The sequence below is a fragment of the Rattus rattus genome, chromosome 12 (assembly GCF_011064425.1).
Source record: "Rattus rattus isolate New Zealand chromosome 12, Rrattus_CSIRO_v1, whole genome shotgun sequence".
NCBI classification, from domain to species: Eukaryota; Metazoa; Chordata; class Mammalia; order Rodentia; family Muridae; genus Rattus; species Rattus rattus.
The window spans coordinates 58611030-58629831 of record NC_046165.1 but is presented as its reverse complement, the minus strand read 5'-3'; the positions used below and the strand labels follow the sequence as shown (position 1 = coordinate 58629831).

Sequence of the window (18802 nt, the reverse complement as noted above, 5' to 3'; positions counted from 1 at the left end):
CACCTGGTTTCACCATTTAGTTCTCTACCTTGGCAACAAATAGGAAACATTAATTTCTAGAATTTCCTGGTAGGTTCCTCTTAGGAGTATACCAAACAGATCACTAATTAGCATATTGTTCATCTAAACAGTAGGAAAGTGACATCAAACTGAAAATTTACTTATGGAAAAATTGTTAAAGTGTGCACACTGGGACTCAGTCTTATCTGCTCCTTCTCTGATGTGTCATTTTAAATAGGTTTGCCCAAGTGACAGGTCCTACTTACTGGCCATAAAGCATGAATTGGCTCAAACATATACACTGGCACTTTGAGAGATATTCCCTGTAGACACCCCATTTTTCACATATCACTTTATATCACTGTACCTGTCACAATAAACCAGTACTGAAATGCAATTCAACTCCATACTTTATTCAGATTTACTGTTCAGTGACTTTTTCTGTTCCAAGATCCCATTCAAATGCCACACTTCAGGATGTCATGACCCTTTGACTAAATTTCAAACTTTTGTTTTTCATTGCTTTTGAGTCTTAAGGTATGGTGGTTATATATTTTGTACAACTGGGACTTGTCTTAAGGTTTAGTTCATGTTCACATGGAATTATACTTGAGAAAGGTAAATACCCTTCTGATGTAGCAAACCAAATCTCAACCCAGTAGCACTGGCTGTTGCTATTGTCAGCAGGGTACCTGCTAGTGTGATGCTCATTTTCCTCCTTTCCATTGCTATACTCTAATGCGCAGTTTGCCTTAGGACTTAACTGTTGTCCACAATTCATTTTTTGGTTGGACTCAAATTATTACTATATGTGGTACTTGCAGAAGCCTGGCTATCTGACTTGGATCCTTGGAAGGTATGGTAGGGGAGAAGTAACTCCCAAGGGTTGTTCTCTAACTCCATGGAGGCACCTTGAAATGCATGCATGACATACATAATTAGAACAACTGTGATTGGCTTCTCACAAGTCACTGAACAATGGATTGTTAATAAAATATAATAAACATTTAAGATTTTGTGCAGAAAATAGCATTAAAATGTTATAATTTTAACACTTTCTCACTATTTTTGGAAGGATTACAGGCAAATTAGACTAAAGATGAACCAATTTTACAAACAATAATACAACCTAGAAACAAAAATTTCTTCCTTAATGTCTCATGCCAGGTATCAGTTAAATGACCTTTAACAATTAAAACCACCTGAATTTTTTGTTTTAGAAATGAGTATCAAATTCAGAAAATCTGAGGTGAACTTAGGTAAACAGAGTATTCCATAAGGTCATTACGTTCTTAGGTTCATTAGTCTGATTCATGACTTTCATTACCTACCAGCAATTTCATTTAATAAAATCAGATAACAATGCCAAATAGCCTTAATTAAATTTTATGATAAGCATGCTTTTGATTAATTTTCTAAGGGATTATGGAATTATTTTACCTAAGTAGATATGAATAATGATTTCTGCTATCTAAACCAGAAATTCAAAATACTTTTAAGTATTTTCAACTTAGCTGCTACAATATGCTCGTAAAGTAGGATCACTACATAAGGAATTCCGGAATTGTCTCATGGCCTGTGTTTAGATTTGCCTCTACTGATGTAACATGAGACAACCACATGGTCTAAAAGTGAGTTCACGTGTTCCTTATAAAGTGGCCCAGTTTTTGCGAAAGCTACCGTTCTGTGAAGTTTTTCAGAATTATGAACTCAAGAGTGTATATGAAGATCTTTTTTCCCTTTGAATCTCAAACAATTCTCAACAAATTATCTAACACATAAAGAAAAACTTGTATGTACATGTGTACAGTCTTACAATTTTCATTCTGATACTAATTGGTTTTTATCTAGCTGAACTTTTCCACATAGTACCAGATTTGTGGTCACAATTGGTTTTAGCTATGAAAATTATATACAAGGAAATTAGGGGTGTTGCAATACTTGGTTGCAAATAATTTGCCATCTGGTGTTGGGTCAGAAAATGCAATTTCATTAATGTTGAGGAAACAGCCAAACATGAAGCAATTCCTACAGGGGGAAAAAAAAGAGAAAAGACCATTTATCAACTAAAATTTTGGATTTCAATTAAACATTAATACAACAATATAAGCAATTGGCTAAAACTACTATAACTATTATTTCAGGTAACAAAATGCCTTGGATTTAGAAATGATGTCTCATGACATCATCTCAGATGAGAAACTCAAAGGTCCAGAGTGAAAGAAAAAAGAAAACCAAGAAACATAACCACTATGCAATGCGATCGTATATTAAAAACAAAAACTAGTGAAAGGTATTTGAAATGAGGAAAATGCAACCTGGACTACCAACTAGATAAAGATGATGTTGATATTAAGTTTCTTGAACTTGACCATTCTGTGGTTATTTAAGAACATAAATGTAAGAAAAATAAATGGTGTGTTGGGGGTGATATAGAAGAAATGGCTCATATGTACCTGTAGTAGTTTGAAAGAGAATGGCCTCATAGGCTCATATATTTGAAAACTCAGTCCCTAGTTGGTAGAACTATTTGGGAAGGATAAGGAGGTGTGACCTTGTTAGAGGAGGTGCATCATTAGGGACCAGTTTTGATTTTCAAAAGCCCATGCCATTTCCAGTTAGCTTTCTCTCAAATACTGCTCTAGGACTGTGCCTTCCAGCCTGCCTACTGATGTTATGGACGCTAACCCTCTGGAACCATGAGTCCCCAAAGTAAATGCTTTTATAAGTTGCCTTGGTCATACTGCTTTGTTACAGTAATGTCTGTAACTGAAATAGTACTGCCCTCGCACAGGACTAGAGTTTGGTTCCCAGTACTCACATTTGGCTCACAATTACCTGTAACTCCAGCTCCAAATCTGTTATTTCCTTCTGGCCTTCAAACATTACAACCACATGGTTTATACCCACTACACATGTATACAAACACAGGCTTAAATAAAAACAAAGAAAAAATGAGGGGGGAGCATAGTGGTGCATGTTTGCAATTCTAGCAATTGAAGTAGAAGGATCAGTAGTTCAAGGCTGAGGAATAATGAGACCCTATCCCAACCATGAACCCCATCTTTAAAAAATAAAGGCAAGAAAGAAAGGAAGAGAAAGAAAAAGGAAGGAAGGAAGGGATAGAGAGAGAGAGAAACAAAGGAAGAAACAGGAAGGAAGGTATAAATTATACCTAAGCTTGGCATGGAATGTATATCACATATTTCCTTCTAATGTTAACATCTGCCTTAGTTTGACTTTGACAGTATTTATAAAGAAATGTTTCAGCAATATTCTGTTTTGCTTGTGAGCCAAGGAAGGGTCTGGGAAAGCCAACAAGTCATTGTGCAAGGTCTAGAGCTAGGTCAAGGTCTAGACACTGTCTCCTTACCTGACAGTGTCAACCAGTCGTCTTGCAATGCGTTTTCTTCTTTTTAGTTTGAAAACCCAGATTCTACTTATTCCACAAATTGCAGGTTCTGGTACATCTGAACACCGCCAAGCTCTAGAACATTCTTTAGTGGTACTTGGTTCTGACAGGACACGAAAGGCCTGCAATGACACACAGAAGTGTCTACAGCTAAACACACAAGTTGACTTTTCTTTTAAAAAGCAAACAAAAACCCAAACTTTAAACAAAACCTGTTTACAGTTTATCTACAAACAATATTGTGTTACTCTTTAAATATTTATTTATGCATGTATGTATGTGCACTTGTGTACTTGTGTCTGCAGGGTCAGAGAGGGTACTGGATTCCTGGAACTGGAGTAACCAATGGTCATGAATGCAGGTTGAAATTAAACTAGAAACCTTCAGTGTGGAAAAGGACACAACATGGGGAAAGACAACTTAGGAGAAAATATTTACAAATTGTATACGTCAGAGGTTAAAGTCCAAAATATACAAGGAATTCAACTGAATAGTAAGAAAATAACCCTCATTTTTAAATCTGAACAATGGTCCAACAAGATGGTTCAATAGGAAAAGCACTTGCTGTACAAAACTGACAACCTAAATTTTCTCCCCAGATCTCAGAAGAAGCAGAGAACCCCACACATGCCACACTCTCATACATCACGTAAACAATAATACAATTTTGAAAGTGGGACAAGGGCCTGACTACACCTCTGGAAAAGGACCTACAAGTGTCTCACAGGTGTTTGAAGAAATGTTTACTACTACTATAGACCAGGAAATGCAGATGGGAATAAGGAAGTATCCCAGCACCTTAGAATGGTTGTTATGTAAGAGCCAAAAGTCTTGGGCAAAATAGGGAACAAAGGGAACCCATGCACACAATCAGTAGTGGAAACAGTGTGAAAGTTTCTCAAACACACCAAAATCAAAGTAACTAAAACTATATGACTCTGTGCACCCACTTCAGGGTATGTCTCTATCAGAAAACATGGGAGGTTACAGATGTCTAGGAGGTTCACTGAAGCCTCACACAAAATCCAGGACACAGAATTAACTTAAGTGTCCATCATTGAATGAAATAAGATAGCTGAGGAAATTCTATTCAACTATAAAATGAATCTTGTCATCTGGGGCAAATGGATGGACCCATAGTACATGCCAATCAGCCATCACAAAATGGCAGATCTTGCACAATCTAACAAATACAGAATCTGAAATTTGTCAATGTTTCATTCTACCTAAGGCCTCCACAGGTTTATATGTTTAAATGTGTGTATACACACACACACACACACACACACACACACACACACACACACGCATGTATATATGTATGTATAGGGTTATAGTTAAGCTGTAGGTAAGTCACACCTAGTGGCACCTTGAAACATGTATGAGACTGAGGCAGAAAATCATAACTTCAAGGCCCACAGAATCAACTGCAGAGAATTTCAAAAAGTACAACCTGCTGTTTAAATCTATGGTGACATTATGAGTTAACTAAATCAAGACAGTTAACATTTTTAACACTATACATAGTTTCCCGTGAGGAAAACATTAAAGATGCAATTTCAACATTCTTCTTCCTCTTCCATTATTATTGTTGTTGTTATTTATTATTATTTGTTTTTTTTTAAGACAGGGTTTCCCTTGTATAGCCTTGGCTTTCCTGGAACACGGTATTTAGACAATGCTAGCCTCGAACCACCTTCCTCTACTTCCCAAGTGCTGGGATCAAAGGTGTGCAACACCACTGCCTGGCTAACAATTCACACACACACACACACACACACACACACACACACACACACACACACACACAGGATTAGACCTTGCACCTTATGGATGTTGCCCAAATGTTTTACTGCCCTTGGGTTCTTTTGTTGTTAGTAAAGTGGTTTCTTGGTGTTCTTTCCAAGCACCGACTTTATTAAGGTGTGACCAACAAATGATTAAGGGATATCTGCTCTTTACTGGTAATGCTCAAACTGCTTTTCTCTGACTTTTAATAAGAAAACCATTTTCTAGAACAATGCTAATTAGTGTCTAAAGTAGATTGTAGTTGGGCATAGACACAGACCTTTAGTCCCAGACTCAGGAGGCAGAGGCAAGAAGACCTCTGAGTTCCAGGCTATCCAGAGCTACAGAAGCTATCTTTACAATAAATAAATATTTTAAGTGAGGAATGAGTAATGATTATTTTGTTAAATACATCTATCTGCTGAGCTGCGATGTAATAACTTAGATCTACAGATTCTTACATAAAATCTCTACATTTTTATACTTCTAGGTAGGGAAATGGCTACACAAAAACAGATTTTGCTAAGTACTAAATACAATTTCAATGAATGAATTTAATTACAGTCAAAGACATTTTAATAACATAAAAGACATACAACACACCTGTTTGATGGGTTCCGCAATTAAACATCCAACTACTCTCTTTTCATCAATAAAGAGGAAGGTTTTGGTTTTGTTTGGACACATGGGAACAACTTGCTGGAAACCCAATTCCAGATCCACAAGTTCTTGGACATCCTCTACCTAACAGTGTTAAAAACCAGAAGTGAATTTCTTTTAAAAAAATCACAACAAAAACTAAAAATGTGTTATTCCCATGAAACATGATCACTATTATTTCTATTTTCTAAAATTATATTCCCTCATACTTATTTCAGAATTGATACACCCGGTACTTAGGGAAAAGGCTGTTTTTTAAAGAATGCTTTTAACAGACATTTAGAATCCTAACAGAGAGGAGTCAGAGCCCCAGGCAGATTTGCTTTAGCTTTGTCATCCCTGTTGGCAACATTCAACTCAGGAAAGAGAAGCAGCATCAACAGAGAACACACACATCTGACCAGGATGCTGCACAAGCCAGGATGAACCCTTAAGCCTATGCAAGAAGGAAGGCTGTTGGCACACCAGGAGGGCAGTTCACACTTCACTGAAGGTTTTCTTGAGAGAAGAAAGGAGAAAAACAATCCCACACATACCTTTTTGATGGCATAACTTGGATCACGTGGCAAGACCAACACAATCTTCCCATCCCAAAACTCTGCTACTATCCGTTCTCTTTTCCATCCCTGCGAAAGCAGGTAAAGGAGAAAACATTGCTGACTTATGAACAGAACACATAAAGTACTTTGGTTAGGAGATGACAGTCAAGTAATGAGTGACAAGAAAGGCAAGATGGAGGTTCTGGCCTTGACTAACCATGGTGTAAACCAGTGATTTTCAACCTATGGGTCAAGAGCCTTTTCATAAGACCATCAGAAACATCAAGATATTTAATATTTACATTCCGATCTGTAGCAGTAGCAAAGTTAGTTGGGAAGGAGCAACAAAAATAACCTGTAGGGAGTAGGTCTGGTGCTGTTCACATGCTATTCACATGCTAAGTTCTGTACCACAAGATCTGGTTGCACCAAGACTAATGAATTTTCCCGTGCACCACCTTACCAGCTTTTGTTGTGCAAAGTCTGCTCCCCTACTTAAAGTTAATTGGTTAATACAGGCCTGATTGGGCAGTAGGCAGAGAATGGCAGGACTTAAGGATGGAGTGAGGAGGCTGAAGCAAAACAAAAGAAAGAGAGAGAAGGAGAAAGGGAGGAGGCTGGCGTGAGACTTGGCCAGGAGGAACAGCACGTAACAAGGGATATATGGCTGGGATGTAGGTTAGAATAGCTCCAAACCTGCCCAGTCTAGGGTTACAGCTAGTAATTAAATACCATGACTTTGTGTCTTTATATGGCTTAACTAGAATTTATAATTGTTCCTACAATAATCTATGGTTGGGGGGGGTCACCATAACACGAGGAACTAACTGTAATAGAGAGTCACAGTGACTATTCTCTCTGCAGTGAATGGTGCAGAGTACCCACAGCTGTTCAAGGTCTGAGAACAAGGTACTGATGAATGTTTAGCTCCAACAGGACATTTACACCAATCCCACCAAGGCTCAGAGAACATTGCAGAGGAGAAAATATGAAGAGTGAGCAAGAAGCTGGGAAGCTATGAAGTGCCATCTTCTGGGTATGACACAGCAACTATATTTCTGAACTCATAGTTGTAGCCTGCATTGGACCTGAATAAGACCTGTTAAACTATCTGATGTAGGCAGCTAGGCATGCCGTAAGCCAAGTTTCAAAAAGTGGAAGATTATAGAGAGGAGGCTCAAATACTTTTTCCTTTCAGGAATTCTGCATAGGTCTGACCCTAGATCATGTTTGAATGTGAAATGTCTCCCACAAGTTAATGTATTTGAATACTTGACCCCCTACTGACAGTGCTGTCTGAGAAGGTTGTAGAAACAGAGCTTCACTGGAAGTTAGCTACTGGGGGGTAGGTCTTGAGGGTTAATAGCTGGGTCCCATTTCCTGTTTACTCTGATTCCTGACCACACAGTATGACCAGTTGGCCTCCTCCGCCACCATCCCTGAAGCTGTATCTTCACCATAATGGGATGGTCTTGTCAACTAACACAGAATAAACCCTTCCTTCTTTAAGTTCTGCCAAGCAAGAACTTTGCCACAGTAAGGAGAAAAGCACCTAACTAGCTCTTCACAAAGGAATGCAAAAACTCTCTCTCAAAGATTCCACCTTCAGTCTCTGCCCACATCCCTCTAAATGTGCAGACCCTTACAGGGATGCAGTCCTGAAGAGTCTACTATTTGTGCTAAGTTATTTCTTTACTTCCATTGAAGTGGAAATTTCTGGTTCCTTTGGAGACACAGTTGTGTCTCCTGATGTTTTACTGGAAGCTGTCTTCTGAGAGGATGTTTTTGCAGAAGCAGACATTTGGGAGGATGTTTTGCTAAGAACAGAACGTGGTATTTCTCTGGCGTGTGATGTTTTGTTAGAGCAGATGCTTGAGAGCACACATGATGTTTGGAAAGGATCGAAGTATAACCCAACAGACAGTGGACAATGCTGGATGGTATTGGAATGCCTTATTCTTTGCTGGTCATCACTGGTTATGACTTCATAGAGAGAAATAGACCAACAAACTGGTGGTGTTTTGGCAGCAGGCTGATTGGCAGAGCCTTGCAGTTTCTTCTGGATTGATGTGTTATTGCTGATTTGTGCAAACTGAACTGCTGAAATCCTGACAACGCAGATTGGATTTCTTCCAAATAAATATTTTTAAATAGGTCCACATCCTCCTTTGCTCTATATTAACCTTTCCTATCCAGTATTCTGGTGGGTGGTGGACTAGACAGTAAGTTAAAGCATTTAAGAACCCTTATTAAAAGTGGGTTTTGAAAAATCTGATGATGAACCTTCTCTATACATGTGCGGTGTGAAATGTATGCAATAGCACTGTCCTTACATTTTTAGCTCTATATTTGAAGAGTGTACATTCATCATTTTATCCCTCTAACCCCAATCTCCTGCAAAGTACAGAGGTTCGCTTAATACTGTACAGTGGATTGCTAAGCCTGAAACAGCATTATATAACAACCTAACCTTTAAGTTTAGGTACAGCTTCACAGTAATGTTTGCCTGGCATATTTTTTTTTTTTTCTCGGAGCTGGGGACCGAACCCAGAGCCTTGAGCTTGCTAGGCAAGCGCTCTACCGCTGAGCTAAATCCCCAACCACCTGGCATATGTTAAGTACCTAGGTTTGATGCCTAGCACTGAAGGATAACAAGAAGCAGCCAACTTTTAATACCATGAACCTCAAGTATTTTTATTTTCTAGGTTTGTATATGTGCCAGCTAGATGAGGACATTATGTGTCCTGCTCTATCATTCTCTGCCTTATTTCCCTGAGACAAGGTCCTCACTGGATCTGTAACTATGTAGGCATTTAGCAGAACCCAGATTCCTTCTGCATACTCCCTCACAGCTGTGGGATTCCAGGCTCCTATGCAGCCACATCTGGTGCAACTAGCACTCTTACTCTCTGAACCTTTTCTTTTTTTTTTTTTCTTTTAAAGATTTATTCATTTATTATATATAAGTACACTGCAGCTGTCTTCAGATACACCAGAAGAGGGTATCGGATCTCTTTACAGATGGTTGTGAGGAATTGAACTCATGACCTCTGGAAGAGCAGTCGGGTGCTCTTAACTGCTGAGCCATCTCTCCAGCCCTCCCTGAACCTTTTCTACAGTCTGTTATATTTGTTTTTTTTTTTTTTTTTTTATTATTATTATTTTTTTAATTTTTTTTCGAGCTGGGACCAACCCAGGGCCTTGGCGCCCCTAGGCAAGCGCCTACCACTGAGCTAAATCCCCAACCCCATATTTGTTTTCTTGAGACAAGGTCTCACTTGGACAGGCTGGCTTGAAACTCATTATGTACCCAAGATCAAATCAGAACTCAAAATGATTCTTATGTCTCAATCTCTTCCTAAATGCTGGGATCACCAGCTAGCGTCTACTATAAGCAATGAAATATTTATGGATATATAGATCTTTCAACAATTATGGAACAAATGCCTTCATTCATATGGTTTTACCTTCAGAACAAACTGAAAGACTTTTTGACTCACCACATATTTAATTCCCTCCAGAAATCGGTGGTGATGTTGGAGATGTTGTATTTCATCTTCAGGGTTGGAAGCAGTATAGATCATGCCACAAGACTTACACATAGTCGTCCCAAAATGTTTCTGACCCGCGTCCTACAATGGAAGAACAAGCAAGCAAGCAAATAAGATGATAAACCGAAAGAACTGGGAGAATAATAGACCTTCTTTAGGAAGGACTCACACAAAAGACCAAGAAAAAGAAAAGGCCTCATTTTCAAACAGAAGAGATAACATTCTGTATTAATCATAGTGTTTTTTGCCTTAAGTCGTCTAGAGTGTTAAATTCTTTATCTGTAAATGTTAAATTCTTTGCCTCAAGAGTTAAGGCTTTATGAATTCCACTCATAAAACATTGTTTTTAATGTCATTGAAAATACTAGATTCTGAATTACTATTTAAGACAGTGATTGGTAGTTTTTCTGTGAAAAGGTAGAAGTAAATACTTTAGGCTTTTCAGACCCAGAGTGATCTGCACTGTTGTATTTGAATAAGGAATGTATTTGAATACTTGGTGCACAGTAGGTGGGGCTGTTTGTGGAGGTTACATACCTTTAGGAGGTGCAGCCTCCCTGGAGGAAGTCCATCACTGGGGGACAGGCTTTGCAAGCTTATATTCTACTTCCTGCTGTTGTCGCTACTTCCTGTGTGTGGCTAAAATGTGACCAGCCAACTGTCCACCCTGGCTGCCGATTATGTTTTCCTTATCATTATGCCTTCCCTTCTGGAACCAGAGGCCAAAAGGAACTTCTTTCTATAAGTCATGGTAGTTTATGTACCAACAAAACATTAACTAATATAGTTATGTATTCTTCTCTTTGCTTCAAAACTTCTAAAAGCCTGGCCTGGAGGCACAGGCTTATAATACAGCTGCCTCAAAGGCAACAGTAGAAAGATTAAGAGTTCAAGGCCAGCTTGGGCAACTTAGTGAAATTTTTTCTCAAAATAAAAAGCCTCTGGGGTGCAATGTAGCTTAGCAGCAGAGCCTTGCCTGAGACCATCAGGCTCAATTCCTAGAACCAACCAACCACACAAAAAATGTTAACTATACTTTTCAACTCACAGACTACAGAACTGAATCCAGTCCACAGCCACAGACTCCTCAACTTAGTTAATTTAATGTTGCTATTTCCACTGCATCTTTTATTGATCAAGAATTTTCTTACCTGGAAATAAGCCAGTCATAGCATCTACTCAAATACTAGCACTGCCCAAAACTATGAGCTCCATAGTCCTGACTAGCATTGAATGCTATCACAACAAAACTGGTAATTACAAACTTGGAAATCTACAACCCAAGATAACCATTCTGAAAGGCTGACTGCATGTGCTAGGTGTGGAAAGACCTTTGTTTTAAATTTACTCACAATAACAAGCTGGTCTTTTCCTCCTTTATTTGTATCTCTGAAATTAATATTTTTCTGTACATTTGTCTGTTTCAAGAAGTTAGTACATGAAGTGGATCCCACAGAAGACTGTTCTTCAGATGGAGACCTTGAAAGAGAAAGTAAGTAAATATGGTACGGTGCCAGAAATAATCACTTACTCAGAGGAACATAATGAGTAAATTCAGTGTCAAGACTCAAATCCAGATCTGACTTAGAGTCAAAGAACTTTCCTCTGTAGTATTAGACACACATATAGAGAATTGCTTTGGAAGCTAAGTGAACTCTAAAAATAGACTTTTCTTTGCTCTGTCAGATCTTAGGACAATATCTACCCACTTAAGTACAAAGAAATTCCTAGGTAGATGTTAATGTTCAATCTTACAACCCAAAGCAACCATAGTCACAAGCATAATAGGCTCCAGGAACATTTTATTTGGGCACTTGAATGACCTCTGGCTTCCACAGGCTTGTGTATACATGTATACAAATGCCCACATCAATGTACACACACACACACACACACACACACACACACACACACACACACACACACACACATACACACACGACGTGCAGGGGACTAGGCCCGAAATTTCTTTTCTGAATACCTCGTCATTCAACAACAAATGAGTTAAAAAAAAAAATCATTGTTCTTTTAGCAAGATGTTCAGACAATATAAAACTTAGACCCTCTACTTGTCGTGTTTTCTACCTACCCACACCACTTCCCTATCATAGTACTTAGCTTCAGCCACAACTTAACGGCACTAAACTACTATTACTTCTCTGGCCACAATTTTTCCCACCTGTAAAATTAAAACTACTAGTACCTATAAATGATTATAAATTTTCATTAAGGTTTAGTTATTGTTAATAGTTTGTCATCTAGGGAAGGCAATAAAACCCAATGGGCTTTTGATTCAAATATGAATTCTATTCCTGGCCCCAGCACTAAGGACCTGCTAAACTGTGTCATGGTGGTTAAATTCCTCAGTTTCCTCAGATGAGACGATTACAATTATAACAACCGTGTTTACCTTCTAGATTGTCTGAGGATCTTTAAGTGAAATAATAAACCAATTTCTACAGGCTAGGTACTATATAGTAATGTAACAATTTACTCAAGTCCATCTGTATAAACAAAGAAACTAATCTCACCTTCTATTCTCAATATTATTCTTACTTCCCCTTAGTGGTAAAGAAAAAATATAATGTAGCATTACATGAGAGAAAAAGAAACCTATAAATTAATAAAACTAGGACATCAAAGCAAAAATAACTCCTACCTTTTTGTGTTCGTTGAAGAAACACTGAAGATAGAATAGACAGACTCTGAAGAAACTGTTAGGGGGCAAAGCAGCAGAAGGTTGCATTACCGAATACATTCTGAGCTCTGACTCATAAGACTCTGAAGGTTAATAAGAACAAAAAGTTTACACTGCTTTACTTCAAGAGCCAACTATAATTAAGACAGTATAAACTGCCAAAAAGAGACAGGTAGGTCAGTGGAGCAAAGAGATCAGAAAATGACCCATACAAATAAAGCAATGATTTTGGCAGAGACAAAGGTAGTCTTTCATAAATGGTGCTAGAACTGGGCACCCAGTCAAAATGGATCACCAATCAAAATGTAAATTATGTGATGGTGGTGGTGGTGCTGGTGCAAGCCTTTAATCCCAGCACTTGGGAGACAGGTGGATCTCTGAGTTCAAGGGCAGCCTGGTTTACAAAAGAAACCCTGTCATAAAAGAAAAAAAAATAGGATAAATGCTGGATTAGAGATGAACTCAAGCTAAAACATGAGGAGAAAGACTCACAGGAACTGTGCTCTCCAAGGCACATCTGGAGAGAGGGTCTGGGAGCAATAGCACTCTAGTAACAATCATACATAGACACTGCTCAGATCTTAATTTCTAAATACAATTCTCTAGTAAAAGGAGTCAATGTTCCGTGGAGAAATTGATGATTTTGGGGATAGAGCAAGGGAAATGTTGAATGAGTCCATAGAAACTAATACAGTGCTCAAAAAAACAAAGATACGAGACATGCCAAAGTGAATTAAGCTGAAAATGATCCTCACGATCAAAACAGAATAATTTCAGCAATAAAAATATATTGGATTTAAATGCATAAAACAAGCATTTACTTATCCGTATCGACACATATCCATGAGCTCATTGGCTTATTTAAGTGAAAGAATAAACAAGAGAGATAAATGTGAGAGGGTGTAACTCCCTAAGAGAATGTACGTAGGTAGGGGTAGATGCCTCAGCAGACAAATCACCCAAGGTGGAGGCCTGATCCCAAGTTCAACCCATGGAATTAAAAAAAAAAAAAAAAAAAAGGCAACAGTTCTCCGAGGATAATCAGATGACAGACACAGTAATTTTTAAAAAGGTCCAGAAAATATTATATATGAAATCTCATTGATATGCACAAGTTGCTAGGCTAATTAATGCAAATTTTCTTACTTACTTGTCTTGTTCTCAAGTGACTTCTCTGAAGGAAAATTATGTTTATCAAGTTTACACTCCTTTGAAGAAACTACTGCACCTGAGGAATTCTAACAATAATAAACAGGTTAATAGAAATGAAGAAAATCCCTAATCCTTAGTTGAATTCCTTTCGAATGAACAAATCTAAACACAGTATAGAATGACTCATCAAGTTTTCCATCTATCGTTTCAGAAATTTCCCCTGCATTCATTGAATATGGTTCATCTTTTAAATGTGAGAGAACAGACATAGACTGCAATACTTATAAAAACGCATGTTTCAAGGGTTGGAGAGATAGCACAGTGGTTAAGAAAGTTCTGGCTGCTCTTCTAGCCAGGTTTGGTTCTCAGCACCTACTTAGTGGTTCAACTGTCTCTATAGGTCCAGTTCCAGGAAGTCCAGTTCCCTTTTTAGCCTGAGGGCACTACTCACACATGCGCACGTGCGCGCACACACCTTTAGACAGGCAAAACACTCATACACATTAAAGCTGATAATAAGCCTTTAAAGAAAATATGCTTCCAGATGAAGATGATGTAAAGAAAATTATATACTGTTCTTTCATTAATGAAGTTAACTTTTAAAAGTTAGCAAAACTGAAAAAAAATAACAAACTTTCTCTTAAACTAGTAAGGGAAACGAGTTTTCATCATGGACTAGAGACAGGTAGGTTGCTAAAGTTCTTGCTGTGCAGTATGAGGACCTGAGTTGGACCCCAGCATCAGTTTGTGCTTGTAATCCCTGGGCCAGGGAAGGAAAGACAGGCATATATAGTTGGAGCTTGGGCTAATAAGCTCCATAGAGCCCATCTCAAAAAAATCCAAGGTGGATAGATAACTGAGAAACATTTGCCATTGACCTCTCTCAGACTCCTGTGTATGCGTGTGTGCGTGCGTGCGTGCGTGCGTGCATGTGCACAAATGCAAACATACACAGAATAGTAACCACATTCTGAAAGCCATTCGAGGGAGTTTTGTCCACAACAGTTCCCACTTTTTAGTAGTAGCAGATAAACTACAAAGCAAAGTAGAATACTTCCTGCTGACATTCCAGAACATACTACCTAAAGTCAAAGGAAAGATCACTTTTTTTTCTACCCATCTTTAACTTTATATTTTCTGGTTTTATAAAGGTGGCCCTCCAAACTATAAAGAAAATCAAATTTCACTCACTTATCTGATCTACATAAATTATATATACATAATTTATATCTAAGCATTATTAAATCACCAGCTATTCTTAAATGGTATTTGGCTTTACCTTTCCCAGTTTCTCTTCACTTTCACTTCTTGCGTCCAGTAGCTCAACATTTGATTTCTCTCCCACTAACAAGGACTTTGGGACTTGCTTTGCCTCAGGGGCATCTTCAGTGACCTCTGGTTCATTTTTCTGCAAAAGTATTGGTAATGGCTTATCTTCTAGAGGCGACTTTTTAAGAAAGTTTCTTTTCCTAACAAAAAATGCTGCTCCACCTTGGAGTGTAACTCGTGGTCTTATTTTCTGGCTTAGAACCCGAGGAGGAGAATTTGGAGGATTTTCTGTGGGAAAACAACTGTTCTCTTTATCCACAACTGGCTTATAGGTCACTTGACTTGGCTTGGAATTTTTCAGGTTTCTTGATATAGACTTGATGTGCTTGTAATTTGGTTGTTGATTAGCAGTTAAACTCTTCTGCCTTTTTTTATTCTTGGTACAGACTGGTTTTCTCTGAATTTTTTCTGTCACACAGGGAAAAGGTTTATCTTCATTTTTAGTTGCTAGACAAATAGATTTACACTCTCTTATCAACTTCCTCTCCAGTGGATTGAGGTAGTGCTTATTTTTATTGTAGAAAGATACAGTAGACACAACTGGTTTAAATAACGAGCTGTGGTTTGCAAATGACAACATATTATTTTCAGTTGTTTTGAGTGGACTTGAAGTGAAATGTCGTTGGTGGGAGCATGGCTTTTCTTCCTTTTGAACACTGCTTTGACAATTATGTTTCTTATTAGGTGATGAATATAGATTTTCAGCAAATCTTAGTTTGCTTGATGAAATATCTGTTAATAGGCTACAAAATGGAAAGAAGGAAAGCTCTTTGGTAAGTTTGTGGTTCTTTTTCAAAATTCATTTAGATCTACTAGTAAACTTCTCCCTACTAGTCATTCAAAAAACATCCCTCTCCATTGTTTGACATATTATGTATTAGTTTAACAGGATCCTTAAAAAAATATCATTCATAAGCTGGACAAGGTGATACACACCTTTAACCCTAGCACTCTGGAGGCAGAGGAAGGAGGGATCTCTGTGAGTTGGAGGCCAGCCTGATCTATATGGAGTTCAGGACAGTCAAGATTACACAGAGAGACCCCGTCTCAAAAAACTAGCAGATAACATTCATAAAAGCAAATAGTGCTTACAAAGAAACTTTAATATACAAGTAAGTGTATTTCAAAATCGATTTCTCTGTCTAGGCTATATAAAAATTATTCCACACTAGGTCTGGGCATGGTGGCACTTACCTTTAATCCCAACACTTAGGAGGCAAAGGCAGGAAGATCTCGATTAGCTTGAGGCTAACCTGATAAAAATAGTTAAGACTGTTTCAAATAAACAAAACAAAACGCCAAAGGGCTAGAGGGATGGCTCAGGTGATAAAAGCACTGGCTGTTCTTCCAGAGGACCCAGGTCTGATTCCCTGCACAGTCTGTAACTTCAGTGAGCATTGCACACATGTGGTACACAGACATAAATACAAACAAAACATCCACAAGCCTCAAATAACTTTTAAAAGCTTCTTATGTACAAATTATTCTCTATGTATTTTCCCAATTAGTCACTAAAATAACACTGATAAATTTTCTGTAATAGAAATATTTCTATTATATTTCTGTAATATTAGAAAATCCAGTCTCTGGCAAACTGGATTTTTCTTCTTAAAGAGTTCATATGCATAGGTTAAGGCTTACCTATCATCATTATCAGCCTTCAGTGTATGTCGCTTCCTCTTCCTTGGAGTAAAAGTTGTCATCATCGTAACTAAATTCCTAATGGCAATAAAGGTCAGTTATAATAATCAAAGTCATCAAGTGGATAGAAAACGTACTATGTCAAAATTGTATTTTAAAACTCTGGATTACAAATAAATACCCAAAGGAAAACTTGTTTTTGAGATAGTGCTTCACATAGCAGAAGTTAGCTTCAAATTCAAACTCACTCAGTCTATCGCCTGAAGTTTTGAGCTTTCCAGGACTGGAATTACAAGCTAAGCCACCAGGCCTGGTTCCAAGAAACAGGTTAAGAAAAACAACAACCAACCAACTAACCACAAAAAAACAAAACAAGACAAAACAAACCTATTAGGGTTCGAGGATGCTAATGGGAGGCTGAGGCAAAGGGATCCTGAGTTTGAGGCCAGCTGTGATATTGGGGTCTCAAAAAAAAGAAGTAAAGCAGTAAATTATTTTAATAGAGACTTAAACAGTGATAAGAGAAGGGAAGGTGAGTGGGTTGGGGAAATCCTGCACCACAGTAGATGAGAGCAGGCAAAGTAAGGATGTGTTTCTAGCTGAGAGGTATTCCACTAACAAGGCCAGGTGGACCCTAATTAGGCGTACACTTTCCTTTAATTAAACTAATCACATCAAGTTTGAGCACTCCTAGTAGGCCTTCTTTGGCACTGCCCTCCTTCCACACTGCCAGTTGATGAATGCTCCTGTCTCCAGCTTCCCTCGAACACTATGCCTCCTCCATATTCCACTCAGCACACTTCCATCATCACAGCCTGCACGTTCAGTGAAGGCAGAGCCTGTTCGGACTCTTCCTGGAAATCTGAGCAAGGTAATGTGGGAAGGTCAGTCCCCCCACAGGTTCCAGCTGGGCTCCCTCACAAGAGCTTCCTTATTTACAAACGACCCCTTCCTCATTAGGGAGCTGCTAAGGAGATACAGCAGACAAGCCTCGTCCCTAAGGGAGATAACTCTAGAATGTTCTTTCCTTCCTTTCCCCTTCCTTCGGATAGGGTATGTCAGTCACACAGAAGTCCACAAGCGCGACCTCTAAGCCAAACAGAAACTCTACCGGCATCAGAGAAGACCTCTCCTGGCTGCGTGAGAGAGCTGGCACCCAGAGCTCGAACCCCGCGTGAGGAGCAGACAGCGTGCGCCCACATTCAAGGCCCTTGCCCCATGACGCTACCTTCGTTCCTCAGTCTCCCTTTGGACCCGCGTCCACTCCTGCGGGGGACCTACGGAAAGATACCTCAGCACCTCAGCAAGCGAACAAATCTGCTCACAGGAGCCCGGCGCCCTGCCAGTGCGTTCAAATTCACGCGCGCTACTTGGGATCAACGCTACTGCGTTCTGATTCGTCGCTGCTCAGCGCTTCCTAGAGCCTGCGCCGTGATTGGCTTCTAGCCAGTCATTGCCCCGCCCTTCGGCGAGGTGGTCTCCAAGATTCTCCCGCCCTTGAGAGGCAAAGCTGGTCCCGGGGAGGGAAGGGGGGGGTGGGAGGCAGAAGGAAGCCACGCCTCCTGAAATCCGGCAACAACTTCTGGCTTCAGACCGCCACCCTGTGAAAGTGCATTCTGGGAATTGTAGTTTGTGGATCAGCTGAATGCGAATAAAAGTCTGAGGCACTTTAGTGTTTGCAGTTAACATAAAGTGACATCTCCAAGACACTGGAGGCTTTTATTTTTCATATTTGAAACCCTATTGTTGATTTTGCATTTTAGAAAAAACGGTGAAATTTTAGGTTTATGTGGGTGCTAGGCATTGAGCGCAGGTTTTCTGTAAGAGTAGTATGTGTTCCGGGTTGGGGATTTAGCTCAGCAGTGGAGCGCTCACCTAGCAAGCACAAGGCCCTGGGATCGGTCCTCAGCTCCGGGGGGTAAAAAAAAGACAAAATAACAAAGAGTAGTACGTGTTCTTAATAGCTGGGCCCAATCTCTTGGATGCTTAACATATTTTGTTTCTCGTTCTCCTTTTTTTTTCTTTTCTTTTT

The 18802-nt window shown here is 39.1% G+C and overlaps 1 protein-coding gene across 1 annotated transcript; it reads right to left on the bottom strand.

Annotated features, from left to right (window-relative positions):
* Nucleotides 1-392: 392 nt before the first annotated feature.
* On the bottom strand, nucleotides 393-18240 carry Esco2 (establishment of sister chromatid cohesion N-acetyltransferase 2). The gene is made up of 11 exons (XM_032918068.1): nucleotides 17999-18240; nucleotides 16771-16848; nucleotides 15080-15872; nucleotides 13799-13886; nucleotides 12610-12664; nucleotides 11303-11429; nucleotides 9900-10031; nucleotides 6397-6486; nucleotides 5804-5944; nucleotides 3374-3534; nucleotides 393-2028 (listed from the first exon to the last, which is right to left on the bottom strand). The coding sequence occupies exons 2-11, from the start codon at nucleotides 16833-16835 to the stop codon at nucleotides 1896-1898; spliced, it is 1785 nt and encodes a 594-aa protein (XP_032773959.1). The 5' UTR covers nucleotides 16836-16848; nucleotides 17999-18240; the 3' UTR covers nucleotides 393-1895.
* Between the last annotated feature and the right edge of the window lie 562 nt (nucleotides 18241-18802).

What these genes read in the sequence shown, in the direction of transcription:
- Esco2 (XM_032918068.1), bottom strand. Translation starts at nt 16,835, where the DNA reads ATGATGACAACTTTTACTCCAAGGAAGAGGAAGCGACATACACTGAAG. An exon ending in AAGGCTGATAATGATGATAG is followed by an intron (nt 15,873 to 16,770) that starts GTAAGCCTTAAC and finishes TCCATTTTGTAG; the next exon opens with CCTATTAACAGATATTTCAT. An exon ending in CAAGTTATGCCATCAAAAAG is followed by an intron (nt 5,945 to 6,396) that starts GTATGTGTGGGA and finishes TAACACTGTTAG; the next exon opens with GTAGAGGATGTCCAAGAACT.